Source organism: Etheostoma cragini, chromosome 4 (assembly GCF_013103735.1).
Source record: "Etheostoma cragini isolate CJK2018 chromosome 4, CSU_Ecrag_1.0, whole genome shotgun sequence".
Taxonomy (NCBI): Eukaryota; Metazoa; Chordata; class Actinopteri; order Perciformes; family Percidae; genus Etheostoma; species Etheostoma cragini.
This window is the reverse complement of record NC_048410.1, coordinates 20,832,339-20,850,472: the sequence shown is the minus strand read 5'-3', so window position 1 is coordinate 20,850,472 and position 18,134 is coordinate 20,832,339. Positions and strand designations below refer to the sequence as shown.

The following is an 18,134-nucleotide window of genomic DNA, read 5'->3' as shown; positions in this document are numbered from 1 at the left end:
GTAAGCCTATTTGAACTACTGAGGAGCATTGCCAAGCAACAGTGGAGAGGAATGCGCATTGTGTTCATGGCCTGTTGACTTCATGTGTCCAAAGCAAATTCATTACGTAGCCAGTTGATATCTATCCGTTCAACACATACAAAATACTGACAGGCATTTACAAGCAACACCTCCTGAATCATACCAGAGATTGAAAAAGGCGCATCAACCTGTAGGTGGGGGGGGACAAAGAAATGAACTTTGGCGACACACTCACGGTGCTGAAATTACGCGGCCCGCAGAGCTCTCCCTGGTAGCGACAGTACAACAGCATCTCCTCCAGCTGGTGTCCCAGCCGGTCCAGCAGATGCCTCATGGACGGCTGGGACTCCAGCGGAGGAGGAAGAAAGTGGTTGAAGTCCAAAATCCGAGACAGCGGGGACCAGGGCGGCTCGCCCCCCGCGCCCCCTCCACCATCTCCCAGATGTGTGAGCGCTTCTCTCGCAGCGGGGGAGACCTGCCAGTTCCTCCCAAAGAGCCCCAGCCACCTCCCCGCGCTGAATATGTCCGTCTTCTTCATGCGCCGCGGCAGCAGGAGGTTCTGGTTACAGATGGTGACGGCGGGGAAAACGAGTCGCTTGGCGTACACCATGTGCGCCTTGCTGTACACGGGCGAGGAGAGCAGGTACCGCACTCTGTTTGAGGACCAGGTGAAGAGCAGAGCCAAGGCTGCCAGGAAAGCCAGCAGCCACGCAACTCTCCGGGGGTAGGAGCCGCTGAGGAAGATGTGCCTCAAACCATGCAAGGTGGTGTGTTTCAAGAAGAGCTTCCCGGCTTCGGTGAAGGAGCCCGGTCTCGGTTTCGATCCGGATGAGTCGCATTGACACATTTTAGAGGGAGGCTTGTGCGCGCTTTCAACATCGGTCCCGCTGTGGGCACAGTGCGCCTAAACTCGCCTCTGCGCTCTCAGATGGCTGCTGTTTGTCAGAGACTTTGGAAAGAGAGAGAAAGAGAGACATAGAGAGAGAGAGAGAGAGAGAGAGAGAGAGAAATAGAGAGAGAAGTGCACGCAGCTCTGCTTGGTCTTCCAAGCAGCAGCTTGTGCGCCTGGCTTGTGGCGGTGATGGGGGAGTTTTTTGTCAGTCGCACAGCGCTCCCCGAGCCTGGTGTTTGGGGTGCGTGTGTGTGTGTGTGTGTGTGTGGGGGGGGGGGGGGGGTTAGTAGTTGATTTAGTACTGTGCAGCAACAGGAGTCCTGGGGATTATTCATAATATATGTAAATATATATAGGACACACACACAGACGTCTTTTTGCAACTTTCTCTCTCTTTCTCTCTCTCATCCTCAGTGCTGTTTGCTGAATGAAATCATTAGCCTCAGTAGCTACGGAAAATTTGTCTTCCTTTTCAAGCCCGTCACACACACACACACACACACACACACACACACACACACACACACACACACACACACACACATGCACGGTTATCCCTCCTGGCTCACAATTTGTATTCTTCCTCAAAATTGAACACTGCATCATAGAGGGCAATGCTGTAGAGACAGGAGTCTATTTCATTACTGTTCCACCATTTGAATGTTAAATATTACAGTGCAGCAAGAAATGTTCACCAGATGCTTAACATTTTGGTGACTCTCAGGTGCCAGCACACTAGACGACATTCCCAACTGTCAGTTTTCTCTGAAGTGAAAGCTGTGAAAGGTTACTGAGAAAACAAAAAGGTCAAGATGCTTCTGGTTAATTAAGCAAATCATGTTGTACATCTTTAAATGATCTCCCAAAGTCCCTAAGAGCCTAACTTAGATTAATGTTGTTGTTGTTTTACCCTGAATGTTTGGTTGTGATGAGCGAAAACTGTTTCAGTCAGGCAACACAGGCTTGACTGCATTATCACATTATTGACAAAGCTTTTGCGAACACTGTCTCTCGCTCTCTCTCTCTGTGTGTGTGTGTGTGTGTGTGTGTGTGTGTGTGTGTGTGTGTGTGGTGGGGGGGGGGGGGGGGGGCATGGTATGTATGTAGGTGTATGTAGTTTACTGTGTAACTGAAGGAAAAGAGGGGAGAATGAAAGTGTGTAAATGAGAGGAGTAAGAGAGCATGAATGAGGTCTACGTAGTGAATCAATTTTCTGAGTCTCGTCTTTCTCTCAACTAAAGAACAAATCTGGTTTCTAGCATTTGGGCAATTGCTGAGATCTGAGACTGGGAACATGGTGACTATAAAAAACTCAAAACACCAGCAGTGAGACCATCAGAATCAGACAGGTTGTAAAAAGCAAACAATGTAGCCAGATTACCTAGACCACTTTATTTTTTTTAGGTAAAACAGAAACTGACCACCCACACAACGTAAGAATCCTTCAAGAATCCCATCTGCAATGGTTTGCAGTCACGAGTCAGGAGTCAATGGTAGAAACAGGTATATAGAATAAACTGTGTAAGTGTATTGTCTCATTAGTGACCAAGCAAACGAGAAAATGGTGTACAGAGTTAATAAAATACCAGGGGGAGTAAACAGAACAGTAGAGGGGAAACTAGAAAATGCTTGAATGTTGAAAAGCTAAATTGCTAAAGATTAACTGGATTGCTGGCTTTAATGCACAAGAAGAAGGTGAAGTAGTGAAAATAGTGGGAATAGGAAAGAATAGAGATTAGGAAAAATGGGACTGGTTTAAGTTACTATACATTTCAATTAAATGTTAATTACCAGCAATGTATGACACAAAAGGAATATTTTGAGGTTTTCTGGAAAGCTGTCACTACACTGAATTGCTGGCTTTAATGTGTAAGAAGAAGGTGAAGTTGTAATATCAACATTGTTTGAAAGGTTTTGTAAAAGTTGATGCTAAACTGAATTGCCAGCTTTAAATTGAATGACTATATATTGAATATTTTCAAAAAGTTCAAATTGAATTTACAAGTTGGATAAAACTCTTGATGAATGAAAGATGTGGAACTTTGTAAGGTTTGAACGCAGACGGAGAAAGAGCGACAGCCAGGTAGGCAGGCGGACAGCTGGGAGAGGTAGAATCTCAGAGAATGATTGACGGCTCACTGCTGATTTCTGTGCTTCCCGGTTGGAAACCATAAACCTTTTTCCTGAAATCTCTTCACTTTGAGCATCCCAAGACTTTTCAACCAAATTGTTATGAAGTTATACTTTATTAGTTGTGTGTACGGGTGTTTGTGTGCATTGACTACTACTAGTATGTTTATATTGTGGTTATGACACATAAACTATGGTTAGGATTTGATGTAACCGGGGAATCTAGCGTTGGATGAGTTGTTTTGATGAAGGAGCCCAGAGCAAGATATTTGGAGGGGATTCATGTTCATTCTGATAAAAGATCTAAATAATTCAATCTTCAATCATTCACCAATAGTGTAATTTGAGCACAACTCCCATGGGTTACAACAGGGTAGAGGCAGGATACCTTGTTTGTAGGAGCGGGCATGCAAATTTAATAAAGGGATACAGAAACTGACTCTCAAATGTTCCACACTAGAGGCCAAGTAACACCTAACACTTTGGTACTACTTTGGTGTTATTCCGAGGGATTCTGTACTGCGTATTTGTCCAGTCTATACCTCCGCCACCCACAGACTACATGATAGTGCACATAGAGTGTACATGACAAGAGTCAAGCACTACTAGAAACAGATTACATGAGTCAACTACCAGCAGTTTAATATCTCACTCCATGTTTCTGGATATAGCCTTCTTACTCCTACTTCTCACCTCATTTTCTCGCTGGCGTTGATTCTGTAAATAGTCTCACTTTGCCAAATCTTCCTCTACAGCGTTGCGGTGGAGGGTCTGGCTAGTCCACACAGCATTCCAGGATGGGAGAAAATCACGCTCTGGTTTATTGGCATTTCTTCAAACCAATCAAAATCGTCTTAGGCGGTGCTAAGAGTAGGACAGAGCAACGGTGCCACTGCAAAAAAAGCTTCGGGAAGAACTTGTTTTGGTGGAAAACATCCACGTTCAAAAGTTGTTTTAGTCATGCAACAGAAAACTCCGATTGGACAGATAGTCTAGCTAGCTGTCTGGATTTCCCCTGCAGAGATCTGAGGAGCAGTTAACCATAGTCCTCAGAAATCGACCAGAGTTTAAAATGCCAACACAAAGAAAGCAGAAGGCGACGGACATCTGGCGGCACCTCAACAACCCTGGAAATAAAACGTTGTTGATATAGACTATACTGTAACACACGTCATAATGTTCCTCCTGAGGACAACCCAGTCTTCTACACAGGCGATTACTCATGTTTAACAAAGTGAAGAGACAACATGAAGAAAGAACATAACTTAAGAACATAAACCGGAGACTAAAGTTTAAGCATAAACATTTGAGCTGAGAATTTATAATTTGCAATTTTATTTGTTGGGTGGTGCATCAGAATTCACTGGAGATAGATCGTGACACTTTTGGCATTTAATAGCATTTGTTCAGCCCTGTTTCCCCCAGTCAGCTCATCAAGAGAGAAACGTATCGGAGGAAAGGCTCGTAGCAACAAGCTAATCCGTCTGGGTGAAGGGATAATGATGTACTGGTTTGACAGAGAAACACAATCCCACAGCAAGTGTAACAACAACAGAATAACAAATGCACACTGCTCTGAAACTGCTGTTGAAGAGTTTCACTAATGAACCCATTATGATAGCAAACAGAATGTTCGTTAGGGAGCTTGGACCCATACTGTATCTTAAATCTATTAATACCTTAGCATCTGAGATAAATATCCTGTTTGATTGACTGACTGGTAACGTAAGGACCTCTTTCAAACTCATCTCACTGATTAAATCATGCATGAATAAAGAGAAATAAAAACAAAATCCCATAAAAGATGTTTTCTTGATTAGAACTGGTCAGAAAAATGCAGACTTTAGCTAAAAGACTATTGATTTTTTTAAATGCTGTGCATACTGCCATAGCAGAAGTTTAGAGTCTATAAAACGCCTGCTTACAGATCGCAGGCATCCCAAGGCCGTTGCTGTAATGGGGAAATACACATATAGTATTAATCATAGACAACCAAATCTTCATTTCAGTGTGAATCTGTCTGCTGCAAAGTCATTTCAATGATGTTATTAAGACAAATCCTTGAGCTGATAAACATAGAGCTGATGGGGACTTTGTGCTGGGTGAATTTATGGACACATTTTTTAGTTCAGAGATGTCAGCGGCACCATAATGAAACAAAAAGGGATGTAATTACAAAAACATTCTCAGTCCACAAATATTAGTATCTGTTGCAAACTGATTTTGTGAATTTCTATCGCAAGCTATTAAACACAGCAGAGTATTAGTTGCTTGATCGCTCAGAGCTAATGTGAATGAGAATAATCAGTGTGTGGCTGTTTTTTGGGTGGATTTTTGCTTTGACAGTTTCTCTAAATGAGAAAAATACTTCAATTTCAATCAGTAAAGCCAGTGAAGCAGTGAATGCTTATAAGTCAACTGAAGATGAATGAAAGGGCACAGACAAGCTCAGAAATGTAATAGCTGCTACTTGTCGTCACATCTTATCAGTCTTTTCAGCCTTCCAGCCAGGATTACACCTTTTGCCATGCAGTGTGTGCCATGCTCAGGGCAGGATTACTTTATTTTTTTTATTTTTTAAACCATAGTTATTGAAACTTGTGGTGCAATTGTAAAGTTTACACACATGACAAAAAACTTGCCGGGTAGTTTTGAGTCTCTTTTATTATTACTGTTTTTTGTACGCAATTCTTTTATTTATTTATTTAATTTCCCATTGTGTTCCTATAAGATTGTGGCGTCCAGTTGCTTTCCCACGCAGAAACTTAAGTAAAGATAATAACCTCTTCTGAAGTGTCCATCATGTTTTTTTAAATCCTCCTGTTCTCCTTGGCTACTAGCAACTGTGTGGAGGAGAGGGGGCAGTGCGCAGTCACAGAAGTCTTCTATCATGTGGACGCGACAGCAGTTTTGTTGCCATTACTTAGAATTCTTCATGGGGGTGGCAGAAACTACGCACTATAGCTTTAACTAATATGTTGTTTATGCGGGTATGGGGTTTCTGCTGTGCTTGTGCATGCATGCACACCCGCATATGCAAGAGGGAATTTCTTTTCTGCAGACATTGCAAATACATACTGTAGACAAAGAATATGTGCGTTTACATATGTGTCAATTACTATGGGGGCATGGCACATGTAAATCTGTAGATATTGGTAAAATTGATTGGGTTGGAGGTTGGGGCTGGTTTAGGAAATGGAAGCAATTTGCAGTTGAGGTTATTGCATGTTGTAATAGTCCATCAATATGTTTACTCTATCTGGTCCTGTCTGTTTAATAATGCATCTACCTGTGGATATACTGTACGCTGAGATATAATAGCATAAAAACTACTCTAGGTGAGTCGAAGGATTGGAATTACAGTGAGATCACAAATAAATAAAAAAAGTGGATTTCTTTTAAATTAATTCTTTATCTAAAAAGGGAGTGACATGAATTCCCTCTCTGGAGTTTGTGAATGCTGAAGGCATTAACGCAATGCACTTCCCAACTTTCTACCAATTCTCTGTTGTGTGTCTTAACATTTTAAGCCAACCCTGGCCACACTAGAGCCCGACCAGATTTTTAAGGCCGATACCGATACAAATATAATTTTTTTTTTAAATCCGATATGCCGAAATATCGGCCGACATATATTTAAAAATAAATAAATCCAGAAACGCGTTACAAAACAACAGATTTCCCTAACATTATTTATTTGTAGTTATTTACGAGTTCTTACTAAAATAATATGATAATAATTTGTTTTATTGTCACAACAGAACAGAGGAACATCAACATAGATTAATGTTCTGATAAATAAAACGTATAAAAATACAAACTTAAGATATGAAACTTAAAGTCCTTTGAACAAAAACACAACAACAAAAAACAAAATCGGTTGCCAACAGGGACGTTGTACGGCGCCCTCTGGTGGACAATCTATGCAACGCCAATGCTCATAACATGGTTGACAGTTTATTTTATTTTTTTAAATCTTAAAATTTATCAGAATCATTTATTTGTCATTATAATTGATTCTGATGAATAAATATTTAAACTGAAAACATTTTTTTTTAAATTGACTACTATAAATTCCGATACCGATAGATTGGGAAACGCCTAATAATATCGGTTGAGCTGTAGCTCACACACACCGTTGTTCCTCCCTTTTTCCTCCCCTGTGTCTGTGATCTCCGTATTTTCTCTGCTTCTTTCAGTTGCTGCCGTTTCTTCTGTCTCCTGCTGGAAATGTTTGGCTCAAAGCATCCCCAAGGGAGCAGGCAAAGAGAGAGGGAGGGAGGTGGTGAGAGGACAGAGCAAAGGAATTAAAGCAGGTTGGAGGCATGGGGAGCAGCAGCGTTGAAGCTGCAGAGGCTGACAGAGGAGCAGGTGCTGATTTACAGAAACAATTTTAAGGATAATTGTGTACATGATCTGCTGTAAGGGGCAAGGCCACCTTTCCAATAGCCTTTCAATCTTCTGGGCAATAGGTTAGAATCAAATACTGCGTAAGTGCCACTCTACTGTAAAAACAATGTGAGAAATAAGAGTCAGTGGAAGTAGATCAGGAACTTACTGCTTGACTGTGAACACAGAGCTTCAGGCAGTGACACTGAAACAAAGCTGAATATTACTCGAATGCAATCTGAGCATACAAAGTATTACAGCAAGAGCCACATTGTTTAACTACTTGGTTTTTAAAATATAATAATTAGACGGCTCTGAACACGGTCAAAGTGTGTGAATAAGTAGAACATGCTTAACTGCTGTAATAAGCATTTCACAGCCTTATAATAATTAAATGGATGTCTGTTCCCAGTTTTGATTAGCAGAGTTATGCTATTGTGAAACATCCAAAACCCGTGATACTGCTACACAAAGGGGCACCCCACCAGTTTTACACAAGAAGTCCAATTTACTCATCATGAGGACAACTACACAGCGTGTGAAAAAAGTTGTGTAATGTCTTCTTTGGTTCTGAAGGAGCTTTCAAAAATCTAAAATACTATTTTGTTGCATTGGCGATGTAGTAACCAGTGTTTTCTGGTCTCCACTGCTTCAACTTTGACCATTCTTGTTTGTAATCTGTCTCTGGGTCTGCCAACTTTATGGAAGAGCTACATTGCTGTACCAATTTCAAATATCGCTACACAATGAAATGTGTTTGTTGCTATTAATGCTATAGTTTTTTGAGTATTATTATATTTTCATTAGTATGAGTTGTTTGTATTTATGATTTCAATGGTGTTCCACGGAACATACAGTATGTTACATTTATTTGTAAGATCTGATGCCTAAGTTTGAGTGCCAACTTAAACATAAGTGTAAAAAAACTTGACTATTAGCACTTTTTCGGCACACTAAAATTATTAGATTTAACAACATAGAACATCAGTGCAAATGTATTGGACACAGCTCAGAGATCTATATTGAAATTATTATGAGTCTTTAAAAGCCTATGTTGACCCATTTACAGTGATTGTACATTAGAGAAGCTATACGGTGGTTTTAAGCACAGTGTGAAGCCTTTGAGCTGGTTTAAAAATGGTGTTAAGTACCCTCTTGGGAAACATATTGCTGCATTGAAATCACTTAAAAAATAAATTACAGTAATATGACTGTAGGGTGCACAGGCCAGCTTCAGAAAAGATGTTTAAATACTTTAAATAGCTGGAATGTGGAATCCATTGGATACCAAGTTCATTAAACCTAACATCACTTTGTTATGGACAGGAGGGTCTCAAACGCCTCATGTTGTCATGCTGTGAAGTGGCAGCACCACAAAGTATGACAAATCAATGAATTTATCTGAAAATGGAGTTGGGAGTCTTATGTATTGTGGTTGGATGGGGCAGATTTATATTTACAGCCTAAGGGGCAATACAAGTATCCCTGCCTGCACAGGGAAACACTGGATGACACAGCTAATTCATCTCGGCAGCATCATGACAGCTGGGCTGGAGAGAGTTTGGGAAAGGGGAAACGGTTCTGATGAATGACTTTCAGAGTACAGCCGCTAGTTATAGCAAACACTCTCTAAGTCCCCCATAGGCCCGATGCCTCCTATTTGCCGCTCAGGGATAGATGAATGAAAGGCCCTTTGTGAAATAAATGGTCCCTTTCTGTCTGACATTTACAAATGAATCCTTCTTGTAAAACTAAAACCCTTCATTTGTTTTATTAGTTGTGGAGGTGAGTTTCCTGTGCTGGCGCTCGGGATTGTGTGGTTGTCATATGCACACACAGTAGTGGTGATTTAGGAAATGTATAAATGTGGTTGTGGAAAAGGCTATTTTGAAAGTGTCCAAGAATGCATGCAATTACACATTTGGGCCATATAACTCAGATAAATAATAAACATATAAAAAATAAAAAATAAAATCCAAAATCCTTTTTTGTAAATATAATTATTTGGTTTCTCTACTCAGATAGAGAGATCATTATCATGTCTCTCATGTCTGTGCTTTAAACATGCAGATGGAATCAAAATGGGTTTAGGGGAAGTTTCGTGCTGGAGGATTTCTTAGCAAACAACACGTGCAGTTAATTACTGCGCTTAAGAGGTAATGGTAGGTATATTTTTTACATTTGGAGAAAGCCAGGCTAGTCTTAATGCTATAGCCTTTCAGGTATTAGGGGTGATGGGCATCCCTCTGGCTTCGCCAATTTTACACGTATGCCCTCCCAAATGCTGCAAACAAGGGCAGATAAAGTACACACTTTCAAACCAACATCAAACCCAAATGGCAACTGCATGAACAAAGTTTCCCTCTCTTTCTGCCGATAAATATATTTCTTTTCATTACCGTTTCTTTTAAAAGAAATAACGCCTTGAGCAACACCTCCCCCCGCCCTACGAGACAAGATGTATCATAAAAGTCGTACCCTTTCAAAATATATTGACTTGGATTTTGCCTTTTCATTCAGCATGAATAACATCAACTTCTCAACCAGTGAGATTCATATGAGGTTTCAAGTCACATCCTATTACTATCAGTCCCGACCCAGTTGAAGAGCAGCTTCCAATCACAGGCCACAGCTACTATTACCCAGCATATTCTGACAGAAGGAAAACATTAAGGCAAAACACTTTCTTGTCTGTAATTTACATATGTCTAAATTCTGTCTGTTCTCCTTGTCCAGAAAGTTATTTTTCACAAAAACACTGGCAGCTTGTTAAACTGCTAACAAGAGGCGAGCATGTGCAAGCGCATGTGTGTGTAACACCTTATATCTGTTTTCAGACATGCCGTAAAAACAGGACTAATGAAGGTGGTTGATGGTAGTCCACCTGGCTGACAACTCCCAATACAAACCGACATACACACACACACGCACGCACACACACAGAGAAGAAGATGAGACTGGCAGAAAGGATGAAACAGAACAGTCCAAAGCCAGCTGCACGGTGGGTTGCACATAAATGGATCTTTCATTTTGATCTGCAGTATAATGGTCCCTGTGGAAATACATTTACTGAAAGCAATATGATGGCTAATGTCTTCTAGTGCATATGTGTGTGCTTGCATGTGGGTGTGTATGCGAGTCGCAGACACACTCGTTAATTGCTGCCATGATTTATTTGCCTTTTTGTCCCTAATAACTCCAGGTCTGATGCTGCCTGAACAATGATGTACGGATGTAAACATGGGAACAGAGAGGTTGGGGTTTGAATCAAGAGGGTACACCCCATCGGTTATGTCTATAATTCTTTTAGCGTATGCTACTTAGTCAGATGTTATTGGTGTAAAGATATGCATCAGCTGTGCTTATTAGGTTGTGGCACTGAATGAAATAATCAGCTCCACACCTAGAATTGCCTAAAGGCAAAAGCACCAGACCTGTTGAGCTGAGATTGACTCTGAGATTTGGGGTTGAAACGACAACCCCTCAATAAATAAACCTTCAACTAATATTTTTTAAGGGCAGGCCTGTTTACAATGTTCAATGTTCAATGTTCATTTACATTTAAGACAGTTTGCCACTGCTCGTATCTAGAGTGTGAGTGCTTCAAATGACTGAGCAGATATGTTCAGAGTCTCAAATAACAGTGTTTTGAAGTGGACAATGTTTGCACTGCTGGTCTAAAAGGATGACTCTGACCTGCTGCCCTGCTGCCTGTCATTCCCCCCCTCCCCTTTCATGTCTTCAGCTCCTGTCAATTAAAGGCCTAAGATGCCCTGAAAAATAATCTTTAAAAAAATAAATAAATGAACCCTGTGATTTGCGAGTGTGGTGGACACAGAGCAGCCTCTTGAACCCTGAACAACTCTTCCTCCATAAGCACATTAAAAGAGCTGCTGTACTCGTTTTTCCTGTCCATACTTTTTGTGAAGAGATCCCTTGGTAACACTTTATAATAACCATCGTTTATAAATGGTAAGTTAATTCATCTTTAATACTAGAGGCATGACGAGACACTTAGAGCCAGAGATATTGGGTTTATGAGAACAAGACAAGACATTTACACTATTTTATAGAAAACTTCAACTTTCAAAATGGTCTTTTATTCAATCAAAAGTCCGTAAATGAAGAACAAGCACTGTGAAAGGTTTTTACCACAAACTCAAATGAACGGCTTCTCTCCCATATAACTAACCTTTCCAGACCAAATAAATGTGGCGTAAGCTTCTAACCTAGCTGTGTGAGACCTATTTTAGTTTCCTCAAATAAAAAAATTGAAACAGTAAAAATTAACAAAAAGTAATGACTGCTTTTCAGACTTATAGTGCAAACCATAATCAAAGTACTACTCTCTCAATAATCAAAGTGCAAACAGAGACTGACCAATTACTTTCTTCAAGCATAATACACTGTTCAGCCTAAGATATGGTCATGTTCCTTTTCAGCAGTATGAACATGTCCACGTTGTCTATCATATCGAGACTATCTCTCCACCGTTATATGTTCCATATGTACGGTGGAAAAAGAGTCTCTTCACTCAGAGAACCAAGGTTACAACGTACAAAGCGTTTTCTGGCAGCAGTTAAGACAGGTTGTTTTGTACTTAAATTTGTCATTGTACAGTTAATACATAGAAATAAAGCTTATTTTACCATTGTTTCACAGTGATTACATTCAACAGTACAATTAAATGACCATCAAACACTCTTTGTTTAATATGATTAAAAGTGAAGTAAAGCTTTGCTGTCCGCTTTCTTCTGACACTCATTCTGCCATTTGAAGCTAAACATTTTATTTCAGCTCTGATATTAAGTTCAGGAGGAACCATCCTGTAGGAAGCCATTAAGGCCCTTTCATCAGCCTAATTAGCTGCTAGTAAGTGGCTATTGGCCCTATATAGGACACTTGCCATGTGTCTTTTTTGTATGTAATTGCTCCACAAGACTCTAGTATTCCTCATTTTCACATCATTAGGCATCGTTTATCTTAGTCAAAGAGTGAAGTAAAATTTCTATCCTTTAATTTATGCCACTTTAATGATTAATTAGCATGTTGTGACGTGGTGGCTGATATTGAAGAGAGGGAGCAATGTATCTCTATAATTAAAATGACCCAGGCTTTATATCGGATTGGACTTAACTTAAAAGGAGTGAGTGCTGCTGCACCTCCTGTCACCAACCTCTAAATAAGACTGATGAGAGATTTAATTAAAATGGCTGCATTTGAAAACACTGGTCCATCACTTGGATAGAAAGAGAGAGACAGGGCATGTTGAAAGAGTAGCATAGTGTCTCTCCTACTGACTCAAGTCCAGAAAAAGTGGAAAGAGACGGAGGGTAAAGAGAGACAGATAATGAGCACGGGATGGGCTTCTGCCAAGGCCATACACAGTGAACAAACAAAAGCAGCTCATGTTTGATTTGTAATATTATTTTTTTTTAATCCCCACAACACACAAATACAGTTTAATCTCCCAGGAAAACAGCTCTTAAAAAAATGGGGGCACTGGCAGCAGCTCTGCTTCTGGGCTTTAACTGGGTAGCAGCTCAGAGGCTCTGATGTTGTACTGCAGTGGGAATCAAAGGTTTTGTTAGATATGGGATTAAGTATATTTCTGAGTTAGTTCTTGTAAACAAAAAGCAAAAAGAACAGCATGCAGCATCCCAGTGCCAAGAATTCCATGAAAGCCAGTTTAGGTTCTACTATATTTGTAAAACACTGCCCCCTTGTGATCACTGTTTGATGTGAGTGCATGCCAACAAAAGTGCAAATATACAAGCTGGCAAGCAAAATGAAACGCTCAGAAGCCTTGAAAACAAAGCCGAAAAAAGATGAGTATCACAGGTACCAATTTCAATAATTAGATCATCAGACTGCTTTAAATGGAGATTACACATTTTTCTGTATGATATGTTATCTTACTGAAGTGAACTCAAAAATAAAGTTCTGCACTCAGAATTATGTAAGTATAGCTACGCATAAAACAGGGCACCTCTGAACCCTTTAATCTGAAAATAGCTAATAATGGCAGAGAATATGAGAGAAAGTCACAGTTATCTGCATTTTGGTGTTACCATAAATATTTAATGGCCTTGTGCTGTCACCTCTCAGAGGAGAGAAAGCATTTTAGCAGTGCACACTTTTCTTGAACTCAGGGACAGGGAGACTGCAATTACTACTTTCTTTAACCAAACCTATAATGTAGCTACTTGTGCTTAAACAAAACTCATTTCCATTACCTGGAATTTGAAATACATTATTTCAGTTCAGTTTGCTCACAAAAGGTCAGGCGTAGCAGGGCAACTTCAAACCAACTAATGAAACAGCAAGAATCAAATATAGATCAAGCTCCAATGAAAGCATTCAACTTGCACAGCGGAAAATAAAATAAATCACAAAATGACTAATAATACAAACGGAGGCACAAAAATCAATTTCCATTTTAGAAGTGACAGTTTAATTAGCCTAATTGCATGAGATGTAGAGTAACTGTTGCTCCACAACTGAACAGATTGCATTCAGCACAAACTCAACGTTGGCAATGCTATATTCAGTTCGTCTTTGTTCTTTGTTGGTGGAACACACATAATGATTTACTGCACTCTTTTTTTCAAGATAATTAGCTAAACTCTAATCTATCATGGCATATGCTTGAAGATAATCACATTACATTCTTCCTGATACAATCTCTTCCCAATGGCGGCTTAAAAGAAGTGCTGAACCATAACAAGTATTTACCATTCAGAGCCAAATGGCAAGGCCAGCTCCGGCATTTCATTTCCCTTTCTCTGAAAATATTCCCCTCGTCTGTCTGTCTGTTAGAGCCTGTGTACACAGACTGATGCTCTTGAGGAGATAAGGGAAGGGCGTAACCAGAGCCACTGGCTGATTCTGTTGACAATGCTGAGCTTAGGAGAAAGGAAAGCTGTAGCTAATGGGCTGGCGATGGAGAAGGAAGCAGGGATTTGGATCACTGCTCTGAGGGGGGTTCACATTCTGCTCTGGAACAGAACCTCTGAAACATAAACCATCTATCGGCAGGGTGTTCACTTCACTATTGACCCAGCCAGAAGCCAGAGCTCATCGCTGCGTGCACACATACATAGACAGACACACTGAAACATACTTTCACATTCACAAACAGCAGACAGAGATGGTGGATGGAGAGACAGAGAGAGAGAGAGAGAGAGAGAGCATGAGAGAGAGAGAGAAAGGACTGAAAGCCCCAGAGACTGAGAGAGACAGAAAGCAATCAATCAGCTCAACTCCTCTTCCTGTCCCTTTTCAATACTCCCAGCAATGGAGTCTGCCATTTGTGTCTCCTTAGCAGATATGACAAACAGGCAGTTGCAGGAGTCCAGTGTTCACCGCTTTGGGACCTGTGGTGCTGCCAACTGCCACATTACGCAAAATAAATACACTTTATTGATTCGCTGTTCAGAAGAAAAGTGTGATAGAAATACATGATGTATGCTGTTAAGTGAGTTAGTCCGCTATATTGACGCAATCAAGCCTTTCCTGTTAGCAACAAGCAGGTCTCTCTTTTTGTCTCATTTATGTTAAATTATGTGGTGTATTGCTTTTAATCAATAATGGGCATGTTGGGCAACGCTCTCCTGAACATCGAGATAAATATACTACTACAAAATAAGTGAAGTTGCATTGCATCTGCGTACCACATGTAGAAAAAACAGTGGTCAAAAGAAGCATTTAAAGATGCCCGTCATCTTTGATTTTGAAATGTAACACCACACATGATATATACCATGGTAAAACAATATATAAAAGTAACACTAATATGTTGTATAGGCCACACCCTTATTACTCATCTGTTTGTTTTTTTACATAACATCTCGTCTTGTTAAGCCCCGTTCCAAAACGTCCAGTCTGACTTCTGAGAACAACATGGTGCAACTTTGCAAAAGTAGTTTTGAATTTGTAGTCTCTGTAGTTTGTGAACGTGTAAGGCAGTCCCACTGGACTTTAAACAAAACTACTTGGTTAAGTTTAGAAAAAGATTGTGGTTTGGGCTAAATCACTACATTAGTTATTTAACAACATGTAAAAACGGGACATGAACACCATTCTCTGGGGTTGAGGTTCTGTGTTTGTTTGACCCATCCACTACCCCAACCTTTCTTTTTACCATTTTCCCTCTTCATAATACATCTTCTTACAGCATTGCAGTTAGCAGTGGCTCTGAGAGCCCGGTGCGTCCCATACAGATGTCGATAGGGTTCCTTGTGCGTCGGCTTCAGACACTGAGGGCCACTGTCCAAGCTTCTGTATTTCCCAAGTTGAGGGTGAAAACGGGTCAGCATGTGACATGAAGGGAGCCAAATCTGAAAAGGCTTGTTGAGTCCCATGTTTTATGGTCTAGGCAACCCACAGAAACCCATTCAACATTTTCAAAACAACACAGAACACATTTCAAACTTGCTTTAGAAACTGGGAGAAGTGAGAAAGCATCAGTTTATAATTGGTGCATGGACGTGCAGAGCTGAAGGAACAATCAATTATTATATTAGTCGGAGGCTGTAATCAAGACGGGTTCAAGTTAAATTGACAAGTGCTACAATTTATCCCATTAGACCTGACCAAGAATTAATTACTTGTCACCTATGTTAGTCAGGTCCTCAACCTTGCTGCAGTAACAGCTACACCTGAAACCTGCAGGCATGCAGACACAATTAAAAAATATATACGAGCAAGACTCACACACTGTAAAGATCAGGCCCAGAGTTTAATTCCCCTAACCAGGTCTTTTTGCAAAGACAAAGTCAAGTATTAACCGATATTAAACACAGATCTAGTTAATAAGCTGCTTAAAGGAGAATTCCGGTCAATTTCAACTTGTCCGTCTGTTGTTTGTAAATTTGGAGGTCTGTCAGTCGAGATAAAAACTAAAACAATCGGTGCTGTCTACACCGTGTTATCCTTCAGCTAAAGTTAGCACGCAACAGGCTTAAACAGGGCAAGTTTTAAATGTGTTTTTAGCTTCTAAACATGTTCAAAATGTCACTAAAAGTGCTTAGCCATGTGAAAGGATTCCTTCGGAGTGAACACAGTGAATCTGACTGCTGTAGATTTGAACGGAATGCATGAAAGTTGTGCTAATTCAGCTGTGTTCAGTTCCTGTGTTGATACTGCAAGGAGTGCTTCGAGACTGTCTACAAACGAGATAGAAAAAAGAGATACAAACATATTTTCAAAACCAAGCGTACGCTTATTTTTAAAAGTAAGTGCTGTAATACAACTAGCAAAAAAAATAAATCTAATTGAGGTAAGTTTGGAGACACTACCTTATTTAATCATTAAATTGATAGCCTACATATTTTTGTTTAATCTCTTTTCTGTGTTGTAGCTTGTAGACGGTAACTAAGCTCTTTAAATGCCGTCTCAAAACCGGAACTAAACACAGCTGAATTAGCACAACTTTCATGCATTTCTTTCACATCTGCTGCAGGCAGATTTGCTGTGTTCACTCGGAAGGAATAACTGTACATGGGTAGGCACTTTTAATGACATTTTGAACATGTTTACTTGCCCTGTTTAAGCCTGTTTGGTGCTAACTCTAGTAAGAGGATAACACGGTGTAGACAGCACCAATTGTTTTCATTTTTCTCTCTACTGACAGCATTTCAAATTTACAAACAACAGACCTACAAGTTGAATTTGACGAGAATTCTCCTTTAATTGATGTGTAATATACAGTGAAAATACAATGTTTAACAACATATTCTAACCCTCTAACCTGTTATTATTCATGATGGACTAGCTGAAGATAATTGGGTTTATAAGAACACAATTATGCAAAAAAAGCAAGAATCTGCAACGGCTTCATCACTATGTGTAAGATGATAATGTGGCAAAAGAGCACTCCATGTAATTCAAAGTAATACATAATGAAAGCAATAATGAGTATTGCAGAGCACCATGGTAGTCATGTTTGTCATTGAATAAAGCCTGGTCACTGCCTCCCTCTAATGCTAATAAAATGGCAGACTGCACTGCAGTCACAGTACTTTGTCTTTTAAAACGCATATCAACAGAGGATGACAGCTGGCCCTATTTCACCTGAAGGACATTGGCTATATACCCCGCTTTTTTCATCTGTGATACTGATGCCTGACCTAAGCATTTTCATTTTTTTTATTTTTATTTTGCTCGGGTCAGACACTGAAACCTGTGTAAAAATATGTAGAGTAAGATATAGTTGGCTGTCAAAGCTACATTTTGCTCTCTCTTTTTTGCGGTGAAATTAAATCTTGCTGCCTTTCAAGTCAAAATATGCCACTGTCTTGCAATAATGGAGACATTCTTTTTAATCTTTAAAATGTTCTTTTCTGTCTTAAATTCTATTTTACTGCAGGGTCATTCATTTCATCCTGTTTGCGCAGACAGTACGGAGTGAATAAAGATAATCTGATTTTAATGACTTGCCTTCTGACTTAAGGTGTGACAGGATGCAGCCCTGTACAGCTCTCTCCTTCAGAATCTATAATGTCAGAGCTTCTTTCAGTTTTGATACTGCAATATCCCTCATGAAAAATGCCAAGTTAAGAAAGGCTCTTCATGTTTAATGTCATGTCACTCCAAATAACCTTTCCTGTGACAGTTCTGAGACCATAAATACAGTGGGTACGGAAAGTATTCAGACCCCTTTAAATTTTTCACTCTTTGTTTCATTGCAGCCTTTTTCCAA

General features: G+C 40.0%; 1 protein-coding gene across 3 annotated transcripts in view; it reads right to left on the bottom strand.

Annotated features, from left to right (window-relative positions):
* asic1b (acid-sensing (proton-gated) ion channel 1b) overlaps nucleotides 1-18,134 on the bottom strand; it is a 160,823-nt gene that overhangs the window by 25,463 nt on the left and 117,226 nt on the right. Inside the window, exon 1 of one of the 3 annotated variants that reach the window (XM_034869616.1) lies at nucleotides 257-1,080. The exons of the other annotated variants lie outside the window; for them this stretch is intronic. Within the exon in view, the coding sequence (XP_034725507.1) occupies nucleotides 257-868 (612 nt within the window). The 5' untranslated portion in view covers nucleotides 869-1,080. Of the gene's footprint in view, nucleotides 1-256; nucleotides 1,081-18,134 lie in introns of those variants that run through there. 3 annotated transcript variants of the gene reach the window in all.